This window comes from Schistocerca americana, chromosome X, assembly GCF_021461395.2.
Source record: "Schistocerca americana isolate TAMUIC-IGC-003095 chromosome X, iqSchAmer2.1, whole genome shotgun sequence".
In the NCBI taxonomy this organism is placed as follows: Eukaryota; Metazoa; Arthropoda; class Insecta; order Orthoptera; family Acrididae; genus Schistocerca; species Schistocerca americana.
In genome coordinates this window covers 366,596,253-366,624,029 of record NC_060130.1, presented here as the reverse complement: position 1 = coordinate 366,624,029, position 27,777 = coordinate 366,596,253, and the positions used below count along the sequence as shown (strand labels likewise).

At 43.2% G+C, this 27,777-nt stretch overlaps 1 protein-coding gene across 1 annotated transcript in view; it reads left to right on the top strand.

The window, feature by feature from the left end:
* The window catches only part of LOC124556034 (spore wall protein 2-like), a 144,722-nt gene extending 126,971 nt beyond the window's left edge, over positions 1–17,751 (top strand). The window contains exons 4-5 of the mRNA XM_047130069.1: positions 12,624–12,782; positions 17,494–17,751. Of these exons, the coding sequence (XP_046986025.1) occupies positions 12,624–12,782; positions 17,494–17,751 (417 nt within the window). The remainder of the gene's footprint in view (positions 1–12,623; positions 12,783–17,493) is intronic.
* The last annotated feature ends 10,026 nt before the right edge of the window (positions 17,752–27,777 follow it).

The window sequence follows — 27,777 nt, the reverse complement described above, 5'->3', positions numbered from 1 at the left end:
TAGGCCGTAGAGGAATGCATTGTTTGTTATTTCTGGTAAGCCATAGATCCTTGGCAGTGAGGCAGCTTGCGGTCGAAGCTTTTTGATGATTTTCTTCTGCAGGGACTGGCGTAGAGGCTCGCTGTCCTCTTTACTCTGTTAATCGAACCTCCTTTCAGTTTCCTTTATGATAAATCAGAGTAAGCTGCACATTTTGTGACTACTCTGATAAGGGAAGTAGTGCAGTGGCATTTCCTTTGTCTGCAGGTAAACTGACTGTTCTAGGATCGTTCTGTAGTTCTTGAATGAGAACTTTACCACCTGCAGGCTGTTTGTCTTGAGTGGAACAGTTCTGGTGAGCACGCGGCACGTTTCCCGACGTACCTTTTCCACGTCGTCGCTGGACAGGATGGAAGTTATTTGTGATTAATCCTGAAACAGGTGTAGGAGTCGATGTTGGTGCAAAATGAACCCTATCCTAGAACTAATTTCGCCGCGTCATCGATCTTTCCCCTTGAGATTAAGACTCGTCGTTTGTCTTCTTGCTACCAGACGTTCGAACTTGGAGAATAATTTTGTTCTAGAACTACATCGAAATAGAGCTGCCTGAGCCCAAGAGACGATCCACTCCCAAGGAATAGATGAGAGTAAACAAACCACTTTTAAGTGGACTACGAGTAAGTCCTTAGGTGTTGTGTCCAGACGTCGACGTGTGTACCGAATCCTTTCCCTTCTAAGGGCCGGACATGCTCTTCTTGCTATCGCTTTTGGGGACACAGTATTTATGTTATGGGCAATGCTCGTGAATGTTGGTATTGTGCAATGGTCACCGCACCTCATCAAGAAAGCACGAGAGCTGAGACGACTCTCCCCCCTGTTTCGGAGCTTATCCAGCTTATTAAGTTCCTGATACATCTCCTTCCAGTAGAGTACACTGATGTGTGACCCTAAGATTTCCCGGCGAATCTATTGTTTGTAATGCTTTCGGCTGACCAGCCGGGTGTAGTCTTCTATGTAACACGATATTTCGACAGTGTAACTTTCCATTATTTTAAGGAGAAACCTGTGGAGTGAGGGCCTTCACTACACAGTCTCTCTTTTATACTTACAAGGGTTCCACACACGAGCGACGGATCGCAGCGTTCCCACGTATCATAGATCGCATGTGCGTGGGCAAATCACAGCGATTGCTGATCGCATGGAACTCTCAGACAATCTGATAGATTGCACATGCGATTAGTGCATGTAATATGGCTACCTGGCTGGCTGACAGAAATGTGTGGCAATATGGGTGCCTAACTACGAATTGTTTGTCTAGCAATTTACGCGTGGTTGCGTAGTTTAGTTTCGATTTGTTCACGTTGAGTAAGAACTTCAGAATTTGTTGTTCAGGGATCACGAACAACTTTGAGAAAAGACGTTGACGCCAGAGTGGTCATTTCTGTTAAGACGTAATAAAAGAAATCTCTGATTTTGCTGTGATAGGCATTTTGAAACTTGTACTGTAGCAGAATTAATGGGAAGTTCATAGTAATAGTAAAGATACAATGAGCTCCATCTCACGATTTCGAGCTACTTATGAAACAATTACTAGCATTCTTGAAGTTTTCAACTTCTAAACATTATGACATACAGTAATGTTACGCAGACATTTCAGTTTAAATGTTAAGGGAAAATCTAATATACAGCTATACTCAAGTCCCCCGTCATTTAATTTAACCAAACACTCCCTCACAAAATTTATAACATCAGTTACGGTAACGAGCAGTGCTGCTCTTGACAACATTTCTATAGACACTCCAGTATGGTAAATTTTTTTATAAATATTTGCAGTTGAACTGAAACACTAATGAATGATAAAGGCACTGAGGACTAATAAACGAACTGTATAAGCACACTGGAAAGACGTAAACAACCCACCTAGCGTCAGTGAAATGGAATATATTCTGTAAAGCTAGCAAAAGTTTCAAAGAAAACTTTTCGAAACAATAAATTAAAATTTAATAATTTACTTTTTGCAAACATTCGTGGGGATACGGAGGTGAACTGCAACTACATCGAAACAAAAGCTCTTTTCCATAGCAGAACTTTTCAACACATCGGCATTCGTAGTACTGACTGAAATTGCTTGGCATATCGCTCGTGTATGGCGAGCGACAGACTGCAGCAGCATCAAACATCACACGTCACGGATCGCTGGGATCAGTCGCTCGAGTGTGTGTGTCCGCAGATCGTGGTCTAGTGGCTAGCGTTGCTGCCTCTGGATCACGGGGTCCCGGCTTCGATTCCCGGCCGGATTGGGGATTTATACTGCCCAGGGAATGGGTGTTTATGTTGGCGGCATCATCATCATTCGTGATAGTGGCTAGATTGGACTGCGTATAATATTGGAGTGTGAAAAGATTGGGACTTTGTTCGGGCGCTGATGACCGCGCAGTTGAGTTGCCCACAAACCAAACAGAATCATAGTGTGGGGTCCCTTATCGCTCGCCACCTCTTCCCTCACTGTGCGGCCAGACGTCGCATCAACTGGAGTAGTGGCGGGACGTGATGGCCGAATGTTGGTTGTGAACTCGTCCCTCAGAGCATCTACCGCCACAGTGCGGGAGTCGCTCTTGGCCGATGTTATGACTTCAGTTGGCTGAGCTCTGGGTCCCAAGCTTTACTGGGAGTGAGGCCAGTGTCTCTATTGATCAGGCCGTCGGCCACTCGTATTTAAAGATATTTTTGCGGACTCCATTCGTACAATTAGATTTCATTTTTGAAAAAATCTTAACCAAACCAGCAGAAATGTATTGTTGCAGGATCATGGTATGTGGCAGCTTTACAATTTCCTCATAAGACGTACACACAAAGAAAAGATAAAAGAAGACGCACAAGACGTGGCAGACACTCCGGACGTTCCGCAGTCATCAAAGGTCAGTCAACGCACATGCAGCAAATGTGGTAAACTATGCATGCCATTACTACATCTTATTAATATCAAATACCATGCATTTCGAATTGTGAATTTGCATTTAGAATTACATTGCGTCTGATATCAATTTTTCATGGGAAATTCTAATAGCATCAACAAATGCTTTAAACAATATAAATGAGTTTCTACAAATCGAGACACATTTAATTTCAGAAAAAAACCATTCATTTACGTACAATAAACTAAATAATACAGATGACTAAGGTAATACATGGACAGTGTTTAGCGAATAAGACAATGATCCAAATGTTTGGGTGTACATTTTAATGAAACTTGTTCAAAAAAAGCACATTATGAAGCTTCATTCCTACTCTTGGCACCAAAACACAATGAGAATTGTAATTTTCAAATTTTTATTCCAGTTACAGTCAGGTAGAGATGCCAGATCAGCCAATCAAGTAAGCCATTGGGCAGTAATGTTGACATTACGTCAAAACACTCTGGCCAGATCGAGTTTGCGACACCGGTCACGGCTGAAGTGAATGGAACAACTTACGCCACAACACAGCGTTACTAACAAGGGAACCTCCCCATCGCACCCCCCTCAGATTTAATTACAAGTTGGCACAGTGGATAGGCCTTGAAAAACTGAACACAGATCAATCGAGAAAACAGGAAGAAGTTGTGTGGAACTATGAAAAAAATAAGCAAAATATACAAACTGAGTAGTCCATGGGCAAGATAAGCAGCATCAAGGGCACTGTAAGCTCTGAAGCGCCGTGGTCCCGTGGTTAGCGTGAGCAGCTGCGAAGCGAAAGGTCTTTCGTTCAAGCCTCCCTCGTGTGAAAAATTTTTTATGTTCAGACTATTATCAAAGTTAAGGCACTCAAACATAATCAACTTCGCTCTCCAAAATTCCAGGACATGTTCCGATTTGCTTGGACACATGCAGAATTTGACGGTCTACACACGGAAAAATTTGAGAACGTTAGAAACATATGTTTTGACAGAGCACAGGGAAAACTGTGCGACTGTGAAACTGTTGCAGTCATTTGTTGCAGTTCATGTGACAAACTCCTATGTTTTTATCACTTTTTTGGGAGTGATTATCACATCCACAAGACAACCTAAATCGCCAAGGTAGAAGAATCTTTTTACCCATTCGCCAAGTGTATAAGTTAGAAATGGGTCGACAACATATTCCTGTCAGGTGACGCACATGCCGTCACCAGTGTCGTATAGAATATATCAGGCGTGTTGTCCTGTGGAGGAATCGGTTGACGTATGACCTTGCGAGCAAATGTTTTCGGTGCCCACTGGAGAGGCACGTCATTTCGTCTACTAATCGCACGGTTTTGCGGTGCGGTGCCAAAACACAGACACTAAACTTATTACAGTGAACAGAGACGTCAATGAACGAACGGACGGATCATGACTTTGCGAGAATAAGGAAAGTAAAATTTTCACCCGATGGAAGACTTGAACCAAGGACCTCTCCCTCCAGAGCTGCTGCCGCTAACCACGGGACCACGGCGCTCCTGAGTTCCCAATATCCTTAATGTTGGTTATGTTGCGCATGGACTACTCAGTTCGTATATTTTGCTTATTTTTTTTCGTAGTTCCACACAACTTCTTACTGTTTTCTCGATTGATCTGTGTCCAGTTTTTCAAGGCCTATCCACTGTGCCAACTTATAACTAAATCTGAGGGGGGTGCGATGGGGAGGTTCCCTTGTAAGAGTAAAGTAACCTTTGGTAACACAGAGAGCACCTTCATGATACCGAAAAACCCACACATTGCAAATTTAATCTGGTGGCCTATTCTGCTGACTGGCTCGTAGAGTTACAGAACGAGGCATGCCATACCTGTGGTGTGGCGGTTGCGGGACTTGGGAAACTTCACGGATAAAGGGAGCTGGTGTGCGGCCAGCCTCCGCCCTCTGAGGGACTTCGGCCGACTGACGGCAAGTAGTCTACGTCCCGACGGGGGTAGACACGCCATCGCGGCCATGTAGACATCACCAGCCACCATCCTAGTCTACCACAGGGGAGGGAGGAGGGGAGGAGCTGACCGATTTATTGCTGCTCATCAACAGAACATCCAGTGTCGGCTAATGCACCCAATCGGCTACGTTTGCACGCACGCAGTATGGCCCTGAGGCTGGCGCTGCTTGAATAAACACCTGTCAATACTACCACTGATTCACAGCACGCACCAGCGTAAATCTGTCCTCTTACTCGACATTTCTCTCACCCATCCTGACTCGTAGTGGCACGGAATAGGCCAGGTCACAGCTGGCCAGTAAGTGGTTGTTAAACTTCCCGACATGACGTGATGTCGATAAATGTTCATCCAACATCCATATACAGCAGTTTGGTGAGGGAAGTGATTGTGGGTCGAAGTACGTGAGGTGGTACTTGGCATATCTCCACTTCAGCAGTATCGGCTCAGCACAGTGGTGTGCGATGCGTCTCACTGTTTGATTCCGTATCTGTTCTCAGGCTTTAGACTTAATTTGTGAGTACTGAGTAGATTATTTTTAAGGATATGAATGTTACGAAGCCACCTGAACCCGCGGGATTACCATTGCTTAAGGGTAATGGTAGACCCGATAATCTAGTACCGGCAAGGTTTCAGTTTTGAAATCTTACAGAACACGAATTGCCGTGCAATAAGGCTGTAGCAGGCACGTATTTTACTCGTAGATAAGTTGGTCGTGAGGCCTGGGGTTGCTCAGAATGTACATGGGCGATGATACGTCGGCGAAAGTAATTTATGAAATTCAGAAAGTATTGAGGCCATTAGGTAGTTAGGGTAAGAGGTAAAGTACGTAAAACTGTAGACACGCTGTTGCTGCTGCTGCTACTACTACTACTACTACTACTACTACTACTGAGTCTGTTGCTGCTCTAACAAAGCAAGTTCGTGTGTTAACAAATGAAAATTCTCGTCAGAAGCAAGAGAATGAGGAACTCCTTCGCAGATAAGTGGCTTTGGGAGCTACGCAGATTCAATCACATTCTGAGTCAGGGGATGATAAGGCAGAGTTTGGAGGTAGCTCAGTCATCTGATCAACCTGTAGACGCACTTACCAGTCCCTTTTCGGGTAAAACAACAGAAGATGTGTCGATAATCATTACTGATGTTACAGTTACTGCTGCAACGAGCGGTTGGTCAGACAAGTAACCCTTTGTGTGGCTAATTTGCATTTAACAGGGGAAGCCAAGAAATATGTGATATGTCAGGAGGCCCTCTGTAAACCACAGTCGTTTCAGAAGTTGGCCGTTGGACTACGCCAGCGTCTCTAAAAACGAAACAGCACTTGGTTTTTCGGCGTGAAGCTCAGTAATTCGCTTCTGATACGTAATGACTCAGTGGAAGTATTTTCAAACAGGATTCGCAAAGTCAATGCGCAGACGTATGGACTTACCCAGAATGCGAAGGCCAATAAGGTGTTACTGCAGGAAGCAGAATACAGCGCGACAGAAATCGCCTTGCGTAGAATACCCGCGGAAATGTCATGGTGAGTTCGCACTGAAAATCCTAATGGTTTAACAGCAGCTATTAGAATAGCAGCGCAATTGGAAGAGATAATTTTGCCACGAAGCAACGGGTAGATCAGTGTGTATTCATTTCGGAGGTCAAATGTTACAGATGTGGACGTAAAGGGCAAATGCAGGTACAGTGTAAGCAACCAGTGATACTCGAGTGTGGAAGTGGGTCACCGAGCATAGAATTGTTGGAATAGCAAGAATGGGAAGCAGTCAGGATAAGCGGCCGTTAAACTCGAACGGAAATGCTTCGACCATCGGAAAGCGGGATCGATAGGCCGTAACACCACGGAAAGTACTGAACAGACGGAAAGCTGTTTAGTGAGTGGTGTTGAACAGAGGGTTCTTTTGAACACGGGGCGGGACGTATCCGTTATGTGTGGAATTGATGAGCAGGAGAAGACTTTGGCCACCACGATGTAAGTTGGCGATAATAGTGTTCAGTCGTTTGGTATGACTAGTTGTTTACTATCGGGAAAACTAAGTTTACCAAGCGTATGGAAGTTTTGCCATATGTTGTGAAGTATAATCAGTGATCCTCGGACTAGATTTGTTTCGACAAACGTTTCGCTAGGATTGACATTTGGCAACTCACGGTTGAGTTCAGTGGAGCTTTGTTTCACTAGGGTGACACAGTTAAGTCGGGAAGCATTGCTGCCTCCCAGCTGCACTCACTGGTACGACTGTTATTACATTGGTTTTATTGGCCAGATGGGTCACTGAGGGTCTTATCCACCAACAGTTAAACTTACATTAATGCCACCCACAAACCTGAATGTATGCATTCATTAGACAAATTTATCGAATCACAGCCAGGAAAAATTTGTGGAACAGATGGTGCATGATTTTCAAAATTTTCCAGAAAATCATCAACACAAGATTATAGTGACAAGCATTTGAAGTACCAGTTGCGGCGTGACTCTCTTAGGTATATGTATACATATATTTCTGTAATAAATGCAGAGGTTCACAGTCTATGAATCCGCCGGCGCTTCAGTCGCCGCTCGAGTCGTTAGCCGACTTGAGCCGATGGAACAGTTGATGGAGGTAGAACCATTGTAGTTGAGTAGTATAAGCCCTAGATAAACGACTGTATTGTAATAAGATTCTGGAAACCGTACTTCAAGCACATGCAGTAGTGAATAAGTCAAAAATCCTTGTAGGACACGTTATTGTTATATCTTGTTGTTAGCATGGTAAGAGTTCTATTGGTTAAGAAAAATTTTAAGGGGAGACTTCTTTTGGAATATTCGGGACGAATCTTTCAAAGAGAGGTGGCATGCTGCACCCTGAAAAAATTCGGTGCGCAAACTGTACATCTACATGATTACTCTGCAATTCACATTCACATTTACGTGCTTGGCAGAGGGTTCAGCGAGCCACATTCATACTATCTCTCTACCATTCCACTCTCGAAAAGCGCGCTGGAAAAACGAACACCTAAACCTTTCTGTTCGAGCTCTGATTTCTCTCATTTTATTTTGATGATCATTCCTACCTATGTAGGTTGGGCTCAACAAAATATTTTCGCATTCGGAAGAGAAAGTTGGTGACTGAAATTTCGTAAATAGATCTCGCCGCGACGACAAACGTCTTTGCTTTAATGACTTCCATCCCAACTCGCGTATCATATCTGCCACACTCTCTCCCCTATTACGTGATAATACAAAACGAGCTGCCCTTTTTTACACCCTTTCGATGTCCTCCGTCAATCGCACCTGGTAAGGATCTCACACCGCGCAGCAGTATTCTAACAGAGGACGAACGAGTGTAGTGTAAGCTGTCTCTTTAGTAGACTTGTTGCATCTTCTAAGTGTACTGCCAATGAAATGCAACCTTTGGCTCGCCTTCCCCACAATATTATCTATGTGCTCTTTCCAACTGAAGTTGTTCGTAATTTTAACACCCAGGTACTTAGTTGAATTGACAGCCTTGAGAATTGTACTATTTATCGAGTAATTGAATTCCAACGGATTTCTTTTGGAACTCATGTGGATCACCTCACACTTTTCGTTATTTAGCGTGAACTGCCACCTGCCACAAAATACAGCAATCTTTTCTAAATCGCTTTGCAACTGATACTGGTCTTCGGATGACCTTACTAGACGGTAAATTACAGCATCATCTGCGAACAACCTAAGAGAACTGCTCAGATTGTCGCCCAGGTCATTTATATAGATCAGGAACAGCAGAGGTCCCAGGACGCTTCCCTGGGGAACACCTGATATCACTTCAGTTTCACTCGATGATTTGACGTCTATTACTACGAACTGCGACCTTCCAGACAGGAAATCACGAGTCCAGTCGCACAACTAAGACGATACCCCACAGGCCCACAGCTTGATTAGAAGTCGCTGGTGAGGAACGGAGTCAAAAGCTTTCCGGAAATCTAGAAATACGGAATCAACCTGAGATCCCCTGTCGATAGCGGCCATTACTTTGTACGAATAAAGAGCTAGCTGCGTTGCACAAGAACGATGTTTTCTGAAACCATGCTGATTACGTATCAATAGATCGTTCCTTTCGAGGTGATTCATAATGTTTGAATACAGTATATGCTCCAAAACGCTACTGCAAACCGACGTCAATGATATAGGTCTGTAGTTCGATGGATTACCCCTACTACCCTTCTTAAACACTGGTGCGACCTGCGCAATTTTCCAATCTGTAGGTACAGATCTATCGGTGAGCGAGCGGTTTTATATGATTGCTAAGTAGGGAGCTATTGTATCAGCGTAATCTGAAAGGAACCTAATCGGTATACAATCTGGACCTGAAGACTTGCCCGTATCAAGCGATTTGAATTGTTTCGCAACCCCTAAGGTATATACTTCTAAGAAAGTCATGCTAGCAGCTGTTCGTGTTTCAAATTCTGGAATATTCCATTCGTCTTCCCTGGTGAAGGAATTTCGAAAAACTGCGTTCAATAACTCCGCTTTAGGGGCACAGTCGTCGGTAACAGTACCATCGCCACTGCGCAGCGAAGGTATTGACTGCGTCTTGCCGCTTGTGTACTTAACATACTACCATAATTTCTTCGGATTTTCTACCAAATGTCGAGGCAATGTTTCGTTGTGGAACCTATTAAAGGCATCTCGCATTGAAGTCCGTGCCAAGTTTCACGCGTCTGTAAATTTTAGCCAATCTTCGGGATTTCGCGTTCTTCTGAACTTCGCAAGCTTTTTCCGTTGCCTCTGCAACAGCGTTCGGACCTGTTTTGTGTGCCATGGTATTACCGATTGGAATGTATCTCACTTCCCTCTGTCGGGATTTCCATCTCCACTTATTGGAATGCACCCCATATATTTCCTACCATCCCATCCCGTCCCCTTGGATGGTGCCTATGTCAGGGTCCGAAGGTCTCTGTCACCCCTATGGTTTTTTGGCGTCTAGTATGTGCCATCCGTGCATAGTTCCCGGGTGCGACCATCTTCTACATTGATAGTTCTAAGACGATAGATAAGACGGGATACACTTTCACGTCTCCTACTTGCTTAGTACACCATTTACTGCTGGTATCATGTAGTGTTCACAGCAGAAGTCCTAGCCATTCACAGAGTCTTCAATTTTGTTTCTCAGGGCTCCCCCCACATTGCTTCAATTTGTATCGACTCAAAGAACAGCCTGCAGGCTATCGATCGATGCTTCTCTCGCCCCCCTTTGGTCTCTGCTATCCAAGACCTTCTCTCTGCCCTTGGCTGTGCCGCCTGCTCAGTTGTCTTTCTCTGGATCCCAAGTCATTTGGGCATCCGAGGAAATGAACTGGCTGACAGTTTGACTTACCCTCCATTCCCTTTCATGATTCCAGCTGCGGATATGCGGATCTACGTCAAATCTTTCTTTTCCCAAAAGTGGAATGACATCTGGTCGCTACTGTTCATAGTAATAAATTCCGCACAATCAGGGGGTCTGCTGCAGTTTTTTTTCCCTCTCTCCAGCTACTTGACTGTGTGTGGTGGAGGGTACCCTAAGTACCTCTATTGGTTCTCCCTTCTATTCCAGTCTCGTATTGTTCGTGGAAAGAGGGATTGTCGGTATGCTTCTGTGTGGGTTCTGATCTCTCTGATTTTATCCTCATGGTCTCTTCGCGAGATATACGTAGGAGGGAGCAATATACTGCTTGACTCTTCGGTGAAGGTATGTTCTCGAAACTTTAACAAAAGCCTGTACCGAGCTACTGAGCGTCTCTCCTGCAGAGTCTTCCACTGGAGTTTATCTATCATCTCCGTGACGCTTTCGCGATTACTAAATGATCCTGTAACGAAGCGCGCTGCTCTCCGTTGGATCTTCTCTTTCTCCTCTATCAACCCCATCCGGCACGGATCCCACACCGCTGAGCAGTACTCAAGCAGTGGGCGAACAAGCGTTTGGCGCTTTTCCTTCTGTTCCTCTAGGAAGGAGTCCACTGTCTCACGCCGTCTACGCATTGGTCATACCAGGCTCACTCATTGTTTCTTATTGTATAAGAAACCACCATCACAATGTGGTTGTGGAGCCAGACTGACGGCACCCCATGTATGGGTGGAATGTCCCCTTCCTTTGATCCTTCATCTTAAGTATCATCTTCCAGATTCCTTAAATTCAATATTGGCAGATGATTCACAGATGGTTGACCTGGTCCTCAGTTTCCTCTGTGAAAGTGGTTTTTATTTTCAGATATAAGATTTTTCTTTGCTCCTGGATCAGGGGCAGCGTGGTAGTGGTTGGGGCCTCTCTTCATGTTTTCTCGATCTGGGACCCATGACCACTCCCCCTTACAAAGAACGCTGTTTTATCCCTCTGTTTCCCAGTTTTTTGATTTGAGCTATCCTTTTATACCTTCTGTGTATGTTTTAACTTCCTCGTTTTATAGTTTGGCTCCTCTCCACTTTTAGCGGACCTCCTATCTTCTGTGCGTAACTTTGGAATCGCGGGACTGATGACCATGCCGTTTAGTCCAATACCCCCGGCCCCCTTCAATCAGTCCATCGGAGACTTTCGCACACCAATGTCATTCCAACCCTTCAACACCGCGGATGTGTGGATGGGATCCTTTTTATGGAAGATGGTGCTCCTTCGCACATTGCACAGCCAGTGAAACGGTTGCTGCAAAGGCATTTAGGAAATGCTAGAATTAACTGTCGTTATTTCCTCACAGCCTGGTCATCCAGATTACTTGGTCTGACTTGTTGCTGTGAGGTTATCTGAATGATGCTGCGTTCAGTACTTCAATTATGAAAGTAACTGAATTGAAGGCAAGCATTGCGCAACGCATTCTGAACTTAGTCCCAGATACACTTCCCTCTGTTGTTCCCTCTGTTGCCGGCCGAAGTGGCCGTGCGGTTAAAGGCGCTGCAGTCTGGAACCGCAAGACCGCTACGGTCGCAGGTTCGAATCCTGCCTCGGCCATGGATGTTTGTGATGTCCTTAGGTTAGTTAGGTTTAACTAGTTCTAAGTTCTTGCGGACTAATGACCTCAGCAGTTGAGTCCCGTAGTGCTCAGAACCATTTGAACCATTTTTTTTTGTTCCCTCTGTTCCTCGATTTCAACTTGGGGAGGAAGACGATGGATAGTATATTCAACATGTCTTGCGCCAGTCTCACAACAATTAGAAACCTGTTTTCATTTTGCTTTTAATTCGGTTTTTGGCTTCAAGAAAATTAAGAACCAATTTTTCCCAATCCGATTGGTACGGCCTTGCCGTAGTGGATGGGACTGCCCAACAGTGCCACAACGGTTGACTGTCGACCTTTCGCAGTCATGCACAGTGATCAGTACAGATGGTATAATGCGATTCGTCTGTCATATGTAGCAAACCCCATTTGCGTCAAGAGGATTACAGCACAATATATGACTAAATTTTTTTGTTAAATTTTGTTTCACTACGTTTCCACACAAAGTGAGTAACATGCTGTTCAGATTTGACGTCATTCTGAGCACTTTCTACAACGTTTTGCAACTGGAACTTTAATTATGAACACTCTGTTGGTAAAATTGAGAAAGCATTATTTTGGTCTGCCTTGAAAATGTGTGCAGCTAAGAAACAATTCATGTTAAACGGTCGCCACAGTGATGTACAATTAGGACCTCATGCGTTCATGTGGATTTGTGGTAGTTAGCTTGTAAGTACCATTGCAGGCGTTGACATTTATATGTAGCCTCATCATTGAAAACTAACGTGCTTATTTGCGAACAGGACGTCGTTCAGGACGAATCTTTGGTCAAGAACTTTACTATCAGAATACAACCGGTGGACACGGATAGTCCACCGAAGCTGAGTAAGCCACTGCCAGTGCCCATGACCCCACGTGACACGCCCCCGCAACTGTCTCCAATCGAGGGGGTAGGACTTCAGGTAGGTTGAATGATATACATGAATTTATAGCTTCATCCAAATTTCTGTGTAGAAATTGTGACGATAAACTGCAGCAACTAGTAATTTTATGAAGTATTTTATCTCCATGCCTTATTTAGAGCGATTTCTGGTGAATTTGATTCAAATGTGAGCAGAATTTTTAAATGAACAATACTAAAGTATTACACAGATTACAGGCTATTGTTTGATTTACATATTGTCAAACAGAAATTTGATCTAATGAATGTTTACATAAGAATTTATTACGTCAAGATAGTACGAAAACTACAAATTCATATTACCTTGTTTCGGCAATTTGTCATCTTCAGGTATGGTTTATCTACAAACAGCATGTCGTTCATAGTAAATGGGAGACACAGCAAAAGGGACATCTTTCACTACGTGACATCATGTTTGAGTAAAATATTTTACAGCACTTCATACTCTTCATAGAGTCTCACTTTAATTTTTATGTAGTATGGCAGAGCTGTTACCGTATTGCACTTACGAAAATGGCAATAAATTCCCGAAATCGGTATTATGAAATTCTAGTTATTACGTGATCTTGACATAATAAATTATTATATAAATAGCCGGCCGAAGTGGCCGTGCGGTTAAAGGCGCTGCAGTCTGGAACCGCAAGACCGCTACGGTCGCAGGTTCGAATCCTGCCTCGGGCACGGATGTTTGTGATGTCCTTAGGTTAGTTAGGTTTAACTAGTTCTAAGTTCTAGGGGACTAATGACCTCAGCAGTTGAGTCCCATAGTGCTCAGAGCCATTTTTTTATTATATAAATGGAAGTTATGTCACTAAGGTGAAGACACTTACGTGTGTTTAATAATTCTCTGGAACATAGGTCCACAACCTATAGTGTGTTAATTGATGGTGACCTTGAAGCCACACAAGCGTTCTCATGTTAATGAAGTATTCGTCAAATTTTTCTGACCCAATGCATTAATGAAACTACACTCACCTGTAGGGAGCTGCAGACGAACAAGGTGCTGCACATGATCTGTCTCTGTCACCGGCGGGAGACTCTAACTACCGTATCAGTGGCATAATTTCATCCGAAGTAACAATCGTCCACTTGAGAGTATCTTCTTTTCCTTCCTGAAAGGTGCTTCCAGCGCTTAATTTCTAAAATTGTAGGTGCTGGAACGCACCTCTTCAATCTTATACCGCCTTTCCCTCCCCCCTCCCTCAACCTGCCAGTCATAAAAATCCAAAGTTCCGGTTTTTGAAAACTTGTGACAAACTTACAACGATAAACCTTTTTTTACAAAAAACTGAGCTGAAATCAGGTTTTTAGAACATGATTGCTTTTAATCAAGCCATCAAACCACAGCATTTAATATGAATAACAGCTGCTACCGTCTCTCCCCATAGCAGTGTCTCTTTGCTCGCAAGTTTTGCCTAAGTTGCTGTTGGTCATAAACACAAATAACCAGTCATGAAGAGCCTTTGATTAACCTTCTCCGAAAGTGAAAACGAGGAGAACATACTTTCAAAATTCTTATATATTATCTGTAACTCTGCTTCCAAATAATAGATCTACGAGGGTTGCCCAGAAAGTAATGCACCGCATTTTTTTCTTCAACAATTTTTTATTGAACGTAACGAGGATTACATACACGAAAGAATGGTGTTTTATCCACACACCCTTTTTTCCACGTAATCTCCATCCAACTCTATGGCCTTCCTCCAGCTCGAAACAAGGGCGTGTATGCCCTGTTGGTACCAATCCTTGTCCTGGTGGCTGAGCCAATGCATCACTGTGTGAATCACTTCATACTCATTCTCAAAGCGTCTTCCACGAAAGACATCTGTCAATGGCCCAAACAAGTGGAAGTCCGAGGGGACTAGGTCAGGGCCTGTCAGGTGGATGGCGCAACACTGCCCAACATTGTTTTGCGATGTGTTCAGCAGTCCTCAGACTTGTATGGGGCCTAGCACTACCGTGTTGCAGCAAAACATCTGCTGGGTTGCTGTGGCGCCGAAGTCGCCGGAAGGGCGTCTTGAGCTTTGTTAATGTGTTGACATATGCTTCTGAATTAATGGTACCGCCTCTTGCCATTACATCAATGAGAATCACACCTTCACAGTGCCAGAACATGATCATGAACTTGTCGGCGGAAGCAGTTTATTTCAATTTTTACTTCTGTGGGGAGTGGGAATGGCGCGATTCCATCGACTGTCGTTTTGTTTCGGGGTGAAAATGGTGACGGCAGGGTTTATCAACTGTCACAATCTGGGACAAAAAGGCAGAACCCCCCCGTCCCTCCCCTCAGCTTCAAAACGTTACAACAATCAAGATAAACGTTTCTTCTGTGCGATTTGTGATCCACCGTTAGACGCTGTGGGACTCATCGTGCACACACTTCTGAATATCCAAGAGTGAGGATAATTGCTTCCACACTTCTTTGCTGATTGATAGACGCAGCGCCAACTACCGAGTCGTAATGCGTCTGTCCTCGCGAATGACATCAGCTCGCTGTAACATGTCAGGTATGACAGCCTTGGATGGTCTCCCCGACTGCTGCAAATCTGGAGCTCGGCCGAACCGTCTTCTGATGACCTTACCCTCTACCCAATAAAGGAAGGAAAGGCACACTTAAGATAGTGTGTGTCAGAGGATAGGTTGTGAGAGAAGGGGGGGGGGGGGTAGACCTGGGATATAGAGCATGTTTAATATTATGTAAGATTGCTGACGTGACTACCCTTTTTCTTTCTTTTCCCTGAGAGCTATGGGGGGAGGGGGAGGCGGTCCCGGTCCCAGTTTGCCGCTGCTCGATGTCTTTCCACCGTTGACTTGGCGAGTGGATCACTGTCGTCTGTCTACCACAAAGTCCCTAATGCGGGCGTGATGAATGGAAAAATCTAGTATTTTTCGTGCCTATCTGACTGCAACGTGTGTCAACGTGATGACCATGTATGGTATGGTAGTCTGGAAACGTGCAGTGTTGAGCAACATAGCACACAAAGCTAAAAGGTGGCACTGGAGATAGCTACGATGACAAGACGTGTGTTTAGTGAATCTGCTGCAGCAAGATGATTTAGAGCCATAAATGACCACCTCTTTCGGGGTACGTTAAATGACATATTTCAGCAGGACGTCGTTCAGCCACATATTTAGAGGAATATACAAGCCCACTGCGTTGAACAACGATTACCATTGTTTCCGCCAGCCGTGGTGGCTGAGCGGTTCTAGGCGCTACAGACTGGAACCGCTCGACAGCTAAGGTTGCAGGTTCGAATCCTGCCTCGGACATGGATGTGTGTGATGTCCTTAGGTTAGTTAGGTTTAAGTAGTTCTAAGTTCTAGGGGACTGATGACCACAGAAGTTAAGTCCCATAGTTCTCAGAACCATTTGAACCATTGTTTCTCTAACTTGAACGTTCTCGTGATATGCCCCATCAGACGTGTCTGGGATATGGTTAGTTGGCAACTTGTCTTCCCGAATCTTCCAGTAACTCAAGTTAATGCTTCATAGGCGCACATACAGCTTTTAGAGGTGTTTCCAGACTCATATTTAGTGCATATGTGATTCCATATTACGATGCTTAGAGGATCTGATCGCGTCGCATACCTATTCAGGCTCCTTATAGAGTACAGAATGCATGACATTAAATAATTAATGTATCATCTCACAATGACACAGGCTTTGTCGATACAATACAATGAAAATAAACATCTCAAATATACAGACATGTAGAATGCATAAGGATGTTTTTCTAGTATATGAAAAGTGGTCGACTGTGACCTTTCTGAAGGAACCATCCCGGAATTTACTTGAAATGGTTTAGGAAAACCAGAGAAACCTAAGACAGGATGGGCAAACAGAGCCACCTTCATCCATCCGAATAAAATAGCAGGGTTGTTATAATGAAAGTACACGTATTCACAGAGGTCTTTCGTGGGTTGTAATTGCTGTATGGCAGCAGACTTTGGTAGCTATTCTGATGCGTTAATGTGGACCCGATTTTCGCTGGAAAAAAAATTAGTCCCAAATTTCAGCACCTTACCGACGTCTCTGGTGCTCATATTGAACTAATGGTGTAAGTTTCGGTTTAGAATGTCAGTATTATGCCTTTCTCATTTGTCGTACCTTTTCTGACCACATCCCATTCCTAATCCATCACATCTGGAAACATTTCTATGCCATTCTTGGATTAACAGCGGAAAATTTGCTAATGGTAGCTAAAATTGAATTAATTTTTTTCCAGCTTAAATCGGTTCCGTATCAATTCGTTAGAATAGCTACCAAATTTCGCTGTCATATCATAATTACAGCCCACGCTGGACCTCTGTGAATAGCTGCACTTCAATTATAAACACGAGGTAGCTGCGCTGCCTCATTCGGTTGGTCCCTATTGTGTATTGGATTATATACAATTTACTGAAGATAATTTATAACACCAAAAAGAAACTTTTGGTGTTTCTTCGCATGTCTCCATACTATCAGTGCACTCATCTTGAAAACGCAATCGTGGCTCAAAGGTCAGGAACATACTGCTATGCCCCTTGCACTCCTTTCAGTCTGTTCGGAAGTAAATAATTCACTTAATTAGTTTTGGTACCTTCTCGATTATTATATAACTCATCTATGGTGGATAAGTTAATTTTTTGCTGCAGTCATCCACCTTGGCATGTCTGTTATTAGAAACATTAATGTGGTTATATGCTGACGTCATGCGGAGTTTTTGTGGCAGGCTGTGCAGTACAACGACGCTCGCTGCAGTACTGAATCTGAAGCGAGCAACTCAGACAGCCTGCAACTCCCCTTGTCGAAGCGCTGGAAGTATGAACTGCTACCGATCTCAGACAGTTCGCCCACCGCCATCAGGGCCAAGCTAACGCGGAGCGCACAAGCCTATGACGATTCCAACGACGATGATAGGTCTCTGCAGGAAGAAAACGATTTCAGTGAAGATGCAGAGGATGCGTTATGTCAGCAAGATGGCCCATAAAATGCAAACAATCTGTAACATTAAGATAGTCTTAAGATGTTAATGTATTTGTATATGCTGATGTCTAGCAGAACTTTGACATAGCAACAGCGTTCGTCAGATATTCGAGTATTTTAATAGTACTTGTCATTCAATAGTATTTAATTTTTCTCATTTATTAGGATGTAATTTTGTAGTTCAGTGTAATAAGTGAGACGTTTGTTCTGTAGTTGATGGCCAGACCCGGTATGATTGTTGACATGTCAGATACATATTTGCAGTTGAAATTTTAAAATGGTTATTAAGATAATACTAAGGTATTAAATATGTTAATACAGAAATCAGGAACTCCAGAAATAAAAGCTTGATGTCCGTTTCCTAGGTACAATAAAAGATAACTCTCTGAACCTTTCATATAGCTTTCAACTCTCCCTCTCCCCCTCCCCCTGCCCCTGCCCCTGCCCCTGCCCCTCCCCCTCCCCCAATATCCCTTCCTTCCCACAGCAGTTTGTGAACATAAACTAGTGTTTTTGATGGATACATAAATTTGTGTAACGTCTATAGTTAGTGTCTCTACCGTAAATATGATGTACAAAAGATAAATGGCAATGAACAATTTACAAAAGAAACGCAAAATTTAAAACCACAAAATTGGCAACAACTGCAAGGACTTTTAAATGAAGCTGAAACTGTAGCACCGCAAACAAGAACATGTAAACACCCATGGTGGACAGATGAGTGTGACCAACTGATAAATCTCAGACAACAGGCGTGGCAAAAGAAGACTGCAATCATACATCCTCTGTACAAAAAAGGAAGTAAAACAGACCCTAACAACTATCGTGGAATCTCTTTATTGTCAATAACATACAAAATTCTGTCCAAAGCCCTACTAAACAGCGCAGAACCTCAGCTGGATTCAAAACTACGCGAATACCGAGGTGGGTTCAGAAAAGGTCGATCTTGCATAGAACAAATCCTAAACTTGAAAAATTCAATGAAATATTTACATAGTACTTCAAACAAAAGTTATGTCATCACGTTTGTCGACTTTAAAAAAGCATATGACAGTATAGACCGAGGATCCCTTTTTGAAGTATTAGCAGAATTTGGACTAGATCAAAAGACAACAAACATCATAAAAGAAACACGGAGACCAAATCCAAAGTAAAATTTATGGGAGAATTGAGCACAGAATTTGAAATAGACACAGGAGTACGACAAGGGGATGTACTGTCCCCAGTGCTCTTCAATTGTGCTCTTGAAAAAGTTAGAGAATGGAAAAAAGCAGGTGCACCAGCGCACAGACTGGGACCAAGACATAAGGGCATAGAATTAAACTGTTCAGCATTTGCTGATGACATGGCATTGATCGCACAAGACATTACCGATGCACAGAAATGGCTAGAATTATTACAAGAGCAGGCAGCTAAAATAGGATTACAAATTTCATTTGAAAAAATAAAATTTATGACTGACGTCAAAGATGCACTTTCTGATCTCAAAATTGGTAATAAATACATCTCTCGGGTAAAATAACTTAAATATTTAGGTGAATGGATTGCAGAAAATTGTAATGAAAAGAAATCTGTCAGATCAAGAGTCCAAAAATGGAGACGGCGTTTCAGTTAACAAACATTTACAACAAAAACAGTCTCTCGTGGAACTGCAAAATAAGACACTACACAACAGTAATTAGACCCGAAGCTCTCTACGCATCCGAGACACTAAACCTTCAACACAGAACACTAAAAGAGGAATTAGAAGTGAAAGAACGTAAGATAATGAGGAAAATCCTAGGACCAAGAACTAAAGATGGGGTACATTATCCAAAACCCAATGCAGAAATATATAAAAATATCTCCAAAATAAGATACAATGCGCATGAGAAGAATCCAATTCATGGGACACTTAGAAAGAATGGACTCAAACAGGTTAACGCACAAAATCCATACATTTTTAAAGAACAAAACTAAAAGATCGAACTGGTACAAACAGACGGAAAAAGACTTGAGAGAATTAGGGTCTCCAAATCTGCATGATAGAAATGAAATCAGAAAAATCACAAACACACGGGGTTTTGAGGAAGAAGAGAAAAACTAACCGACATACATGGTCTACGCAACGAAAGATAGTCCATTCGTGGTTTATGAAGGAATACTGGGCGAAAAGGAAGGCCAACAAATGTTGATTAGGCGTGGTCTTAAGTGATCCATCCGCGAAGAAGAAGAAAGAAGTGTGTCTACTATGGTCTATTTCTCGTCTGTCATCATTACTTTGAATGTAATAACTGTAAATGTTTAAAAATAAAGCAAGTACACCAGAAATAAAGAAAGAATGCAATGTCTCAATGGTGTCGTTTGTGGCAGTACAGAAAATGTTTTAAAGATATGGCATATCACTGCACTTAAGTGATACTTGAAAAGTTACAGAGCATCAAGAAAGACATTTTCACTCTACAGTGGACTGTGCTATGTTTCTAAACCTACTCCAGATTAAAACTGTGCGCCTCACCGGATCCTTGCCTGTGTCATGGCCTGCACTAAGAAAGGATCAGGCATTGGGTCCTATCTGGTGCACAGCTTTAATATGCTTGGAGGTTACAGTTGCAGGACTAATTGTGCATCTCGTTAACAGAACTCAACAGTGGGAAAACTAAGCAGCAACAGAAAACACTGAAACGTGTGGCCAACATTTCATTTTTTATTTTGAGATTGTTAATTGTAGTAGAGGATCAAGGAGAGAACGAGCTAGGAATTAGTTGTTGACGGTATCAGTATTCCTGGAATTGGTATCAGCATCAGCTTTTCCCAGAATCACTAATAAAGCACTTGGCACTCCTGCAGTGACACCATCACTCCCCCTCACCCCAGTACCAATGGCGTTACGTCGATGGACTCCCAGCAGGAACAATGGTGTGAAAGCTCGATCTCCCACACTTAAAGAAATTTTAATTTCTTGTAGTTCGATTGCGTACTCTCTGTCATTGGCCGTCTGCACGTCAATTATGAAGTGCAGCCAGCAGCAGTGGTGATCAGCTGGGAAGAAAAAGATTATCAGTAAGTATTTATCTAACTTGCATAATAGTATATTATTATTACTACCACCATTTGTTTTTTGCTATACTTAGAGCTTTATTATTTTTATTGTTAAAAGCGAGGACATTCAGAAGCTCTTGCCTGAACCACAGCAGCAGTCAATGTACACGTGACATATTCCTGACCTTTCTGACCTGATGTCGTTCGACTATGTCATAGCACAGCCACAGCCGTAAAGCGAGTCTTGGCAAAGTGCAAGCATATGATGCTATTCACCAGTACATACAATTTGACTGCAAGCGAATCTAAGTGTATGAATGTAGACTTGGCACCCCCACATAACTTTGATATGGTGATGCAGATAGAGAATGTTCGTCTTTGTTCTAGAGTTCATTATTTGCGGTGCAAATAGGACTATCGGTGTAGCACGAAAGAGTTCATAGAGAGAGAGATGACGTCTGAATACAACCCATCGCATACTCCTATTAATATTATAACGTTAAAGGGTGAGGCGGTGATTGTCAAAATACATGCAGGTGCATTGCTAGACTTGAAATCTGAAGGTGCAGTGTGGTCAATTTAAACAACCTGTGCGATGCTTTACTGATTGCAGCAGACAGACTGGGCTGCTGGCGTCCTTATGTTACAGATGCATATTGCGACTTTGTTGACTATTTGCGTGTGCATAGTGTGGATATAAACCAGTTAGAACAGGTTATACATGTCCCTGTTCATCAAACACCAAAATATGCAACTGAAAATCCTATATGCCTAAAATCAAATGGGTCAAATGGCTCTGAGCACTATAGGACTTAACTTCTGGGGTCATCAGTCCCCTAAAACTTAGAACTACTTAAACCTAACTAACCTAAGAACAGCACACACATCCATGCCCGAGGCAGGATTCGAACCTGCGACCGTAGCATAATAGTATATTATTATTACTACCACCATTTGTTTTTTGCTATACTTAGAGCTTTATTATTTTTATTGTTAAAAGCGAGGACATTCAGAAGCTCTTGCCTGAACCACAGCAGCAGTCAATGTACACGTGACATATTCCTGACCTTTCTGACCTGATGTCGTTCGACTATGTCATAGCACAGCCACAGCCGTAAAGCGAGTCTTGGCAAAGTGCAAGCATATGATGCTATTCACCAGTACATACAATTTGACTGCAAGCGAATCTAAGTGTATGAATGTAGACTTGGCACCCCCACATAACTTTGATATGGTGATGCAGATAGAGAATGTTCGTCTTTGTTCTAGAGTTCATTATTTGCGGTGCAAATAGGACTATCGGTGTAGCACGAAAGAGTTCATAGAGAGAGAGATGACGTCTGAATACAACCCATCGCATACTCCTATTAATATTATAACGTTAAAGGGTGAGGCGGTGATTGTCAAAATACATGCAGGTGCATTGCTAGACTTGAAATCTGAAGGTGCAGTGTGGTCAATTTAAACAACCTGTGCGATGCTTTACTGATTGCAGCAGACAGACTGGGCTGCTGGCGTCCTTATGTTACAGATGCATATTGCGACTTTGTTGACTATTTGCGTGTGCATAGTGTGGATATAAACCAGTTAGAACAGGTTATACATGTCCCTGTTCATCAAACACCAAAATATGCAACTGAAAATCCTATATGCCTAAAATCAAATGGGTCAAATGGCTCTGAGCACTATAGGACTTAACTTCTGGGGTCATCAGTCCCCTAAAACTTAGAACTACTTAAACCTAACTAACCTAAGAACAGCACACACATCCATGCCCGAGGCAGGATTCGAACCTGCGACCGTAGCAGCAGCGCGGCTCCGGACTGAAGCGCCTAGAACCGCTCGGCCACAATTTCCGGCTGCACTTAGTTGTTTCAGAAACTCAGTAATATCCTCCTTCCAATCTGTACCCCCAGAACTTTGGAGCGTTACCCTATTTAGTGATTCCTGTTCATGTGTGCTACATCAACTGTTGGTATGACTGTTATACAGAACTGAATACTGTGTTTTTTTTTTATTTTAGGGACAGTCCGTTTTCTGAAAACAACTTAACAATTCTCCAAACAATGTCATTGTCATTAATAACCTCTTCTGTTCTTTTCTCTCTAATGTGATTTATTACAACACCAGTACCATCTGCAAAAAGTACCAGACTGTAGCGCCTACAATCGCGCGGCCACCCCGACCGGCCTTAAAATCAACTGTGGCTAAATTCACTGAAGGAATGTCAATGTTTGATGCAATTCGGGCTAAATTCAGAGAATATAGAAAAGAATTATTTGGACAATACTGTAAACCTGAATGATCATGTGCTCTACTAAAAAACTGCGTGTGCGTGTAGGGCGGTATCTGAGACAGGGAGGGGGTCGCAGCAACACCTCTCGAAGTGAGCTCAGTTCGTGCGGGAGCCAGGGCACCTAATTGTATTAAAGGCAGCCAACAATTACTATAAAAGATTTGATATCTTTACAGGCAGCTAAATCTACTAACTTTTTACACTTGCGGTTCTGTTTATTAAACCACTTCGAATGGCTGGTCCACGCTCGACAAAGATTACATGTGGACTTGTTATGTCGTTTTCTTCACTGCACCTGAAGTGCAATAGTACTATTTCTTCCTCATAAGTGTAGGGTAAATATTGTAGTTATAAATCGAAGCTTACACACGAAATATGCCACAAGACTTGATAGTATCGATTTCTCCGTTAAATGAATAAAACTATAGACAGGTAAAAGTTTCCGTTTGATACACAGGTTCTTTTTGGTAACACTACTATTCAATTCGACTACAGTAGTAGGCGGAATGTCTTGACAAGCTGGAGCTTGTGAAAGTACAGAGTGGGGCAAATAAAAGTGGCTTTGAGAACAGAGCTCCAGGCTTTAAAGAAATACAGCAGAGGAAAGGAAATACTGTAGATGATACTAGATGTTGAAAGTGACCAGCATTCATCTCTTGGCACGTCTGGTCCCTGGTCAGCAAGTTGCTGAAGTTGTATCGAAGCTGGACTGCTGGAATTGCTGCGATCTCATCCGAAATGTTCTGCTCAAGTTCTTGAATGCCATGATGCCATACACCTTACATTTGAGGGTTCGCCACACAATTTAATCACACACTAACAGATCATGTGACCTGGGTGGCCAGCTAGGACCGCGACCGCCGGCCGGAGTGGCCGTGCGGTTCTAGGCGCTACAGTCTGGAGCCGCGAGACCGCTACGGTCGTAGGTTCGAATCCTGCCTCGGGCATGGATGTGTGTGATGTCCTTAGGTTAGTTAGGTTTAAGTAGTTCTAAGTTCTAGGGGACTGATGATCTCAGAAGCTGAGTCCCATAGTGCTCAGAAGCCATTCGAACCATTTAGGGCCGCGACCAGACTGCGGGCCAAGTGGGTTGTTATGGTACGACTCCGAAGCATTTTCTGGTGATTTGCAGCCATATTTTCTTGTGTGTGGGCACGTTTCGGAATTTCTTTGACTTTTTCAAAGCAGATCCTGTCTGACGCCATTTTCGGACTAAACATTGCATGGCCCCCATTGATGGCACTTTGACAACATTAAACTTCCCAGCAAACAACTGAGCACACCGTTTCCACAACTTCGTTGTCACATAACGTTCCACAATGAACACCTGCACTGCCATTGCGAGTACCATCGTTCACTTCGCACTGCTCCACTCACAAAACCACAGTCCTGAACCGGTGTGGATCGCGTGATGGGTGTACATGTGGTGTCTGCGTCACGGGGTGTGGTTATATGCATACATTTATGTCCAAAGGTATCCACTCGTTTGGGTCACTTTAATTTGCCCCACGTCGTAATGAGTTAATACTTCCAGCGATCACCGACTCAGTAGACCCTGATAAGCAGAAACACTGCCCACTGCGACGTTGGATGCCACCTGGTGGTGTTGCAGGCACGAGACGTGGTAACAAAAGTATGTAAGCGGAGCAGACACATACGAGGATCACCCTAGCGAAAATATGGGGTGGAAAAGGAGAATTCCAATGAGGTAATGGACTTTGACAAAAAGGAATTATTATGCAGAACCTGTGAACGAGTATCTCGATAACGGCGAAGCTGGTCGAATGTTCATTTGCTACTGTCGTGAGCGTCCACGAAACGAGGTAGAAAGACAGTGAAACTCACATTAGGCGCTAAATGGCTGGACGTCAACGACTCTTCACAGAATGTGGGGTTCGAAGGCCTGTCAGTTCTGCAAAGTAGGATACATGTTGGTCTGTGGCATCTCTGCCGAAAGAGCACAATGCTGGTGCACACACAAGTGTTTCTGATCACGCCGTTCGTGGTACATTGTTAAACATGGAGCTCTGCAGAAGTCCACCCGTACGTGCTTACATGCTGTCCCAAAGACATGGTCAGTTAAGACTGCAGCTGGCACTGGACCATTGGTATTCGACTATCGATCAATGGAAACATGTCGGCTGTTAGGGTCAATCATAGTTTTGCTTCGCTAGGTCGATGTTCGTCTCAACAAACTCCGTCGTCGAGGTGAACGGTGGCTCGAAACGTTTAGCGCGCCACAGGCGCAGGCTGATGGGAGGAGTGTTACGCTATAGGAGACATTCTCCTGCGCTTGCTTGGGACCTGTGGTATAGCCTGCGTCACATAGAGCGGCGCTTCTGCGCATCGAGGCGGAGCGACAGGTTGGTTGGTTGGTTGGTTGGTTGGTTGGTTGTTTTGGGGAAGGAGACCAGACAGCGAGGTCATTGGTCTCATCGGATTAGGGAAGGACGGGGAAGGAAGTCGGCCGTGCCCTTTGAAAGGAACCATCCCGGCATTTGCCTGGAGCGAATTAGGGAAATCACGGAAAACCTAAATCAGGGTGGCCGGACGCGGGATTGAACCGTCGTCCTCCCGAATGCGAGTCCAGTGTCTAACCACAGCGCCACCTCGCTCGGTGGCGGAGCGACAGGAAGACGTGGAGGGGATGAGGTCTGCGCGTACATGGCGTCAGTGTGTGAGCAAACGAAGTCCGTGCTGCCGAACTATGTTGCTGCAGACAAGTCAGGTTCATTTGCTTTTGGTACATCCGTTCATATCTATGAGGGGAATAATACATTTTAAGACTGATTTTGATCAATCATATACATGAGAGAAATCTTACTTCACGTTCTGGCATTGTCCAATGCTACACAGCAATTGTCTGTCTGAAATGAGTAGGTGAGAACAGCTGACATTTTTCTCAAAATGACTTTTCGAAGGACAATATCATCGAAAATTGCGGCAACAATTACTATTTATTGCGATTTGCACTGTATTATGAGTAAAAATGTCATACACAACGAATTTAACTTGAACTCAAACCGAAATCATTGTTTGCTTCACAACTGCTTCTACACCACATAACATTTTTCATGTATATAATGCATGTGTGTGGTTGTGTTTGACTGTAGTTCAATGAAAATCATTGTGCGTAAAAAGTTATTACTGGTAACAAAGACTACTGCAAAATACTATCATAAAAATTATCATTGTTATATTTTCGGGTGTCAGTAGGCATTATGGATGTAAACTGACTCGTTCGACATTACACTGAGGTCTCCATTCATGATCCATTGAAAAAGCAAACAATTAACCATCTTCTGTGAATAACTCGTCAGTATGCTGACCGGTGACGTCGAAATCCACCAATATCTCGACAGGTAACCCTCCCATTCATTTTAAGACATTTTCCATTTCGTGCCTTGAAAGTGACATGGGTTTACTTGTCCAAATGTTGGAGTTTTGATGGATTTGTCCAACCGCATAAAAGAGAATGTAACACGCTGGGGAAAGCATAAGTTCTCTTTTGGCGATGTGTTGAACGTTATAGTCGGAATACTTCATAGGCTACAAATTCCTAATCAATAACATCTAGGAAGTTCTCATATACTATGTATGCAATCGATATGTTAAAAAGCACATTTTTTCAGCCGTGAGTCTTTAAAACTAGGCGCTATTATTACTTAACTTTGTTCTAGAGTTTTTATTGTAATATCGTCAGTGCTATCAGTCTATGTCCGAACCATCTGAGTCTAAACTGAGGATTACAGATTCAAGGCTTATAGCCATCTTCATTTCCCTATTAAAGTCTTCTTCCTGAAGCTTTTCAGCGTGCCGCACACAGTGTGTCCACGCTGAAGAGCGATTTGTCTGTTGCTTCATGCACAAGCCTTTCAGTGTCTGTTATCTTGAATCTTTTGTTGTTTTCATCCAAATTCTATCGGTTTATATTGACAATGATGTGTGGATAAATGCAAAAGTGTATGACCACATTCATGTGCGGTTCAAAAACCACGAGCTGCAGGAGTTCGCCACGAGTCAGGCTTATACTGTGCTGGAAATTGTTGTTTTTCAGCCAGAGCGCAATACCCGCTTTCCTGGTTTTTGTACTTTGTTTTATCTGTAACAGGTGAATGGTAATGGGCATAGCACGTTACAATGACCGACTTCAAACCAGAACAAATTCAAAAGAAGAGACAGCATGCGGAGTAATTACCCAAGAACATTTTCCTAAGGGAACTTTTCCAGCAGGTATTCATGGAATGATTCTGATTCACTCATGTTTCATCAGGGTAACAAGGTACCTCCTCATGCATCGTGCATCTTTAAAAGGGCTGTGGTTCGTGCTGCAACTGTGTCACTTCATTCAGTCAAAACACTCACCTTAACATATTTGCACTGACAAAGCACTACCTTTGAAGCCAATTTCCTCATGCACAATTGTAACAAGTTTTGGTGATATCTGCTATTGCCTACTTACATACATTTCGAACAAGCGGCGCTTTAAAATATCGTTGTTTAAACCACTTATGTTCAAAGTGTCTCGCGATTTAGATGGTTTCCAGGCGACACGAAAACAAAATTTCCTGGGGTTTCTACAGTTCTGACACTCTCGTTTACTATTCTTTGTATAGTCCCCCTACCGACACGTGCTTCTGCAGTTCGATCTTGAGTCTTCAAACTGTCAAAAAATACACTCCTGGAAATGGAAAAAAGAACACATTGACACCG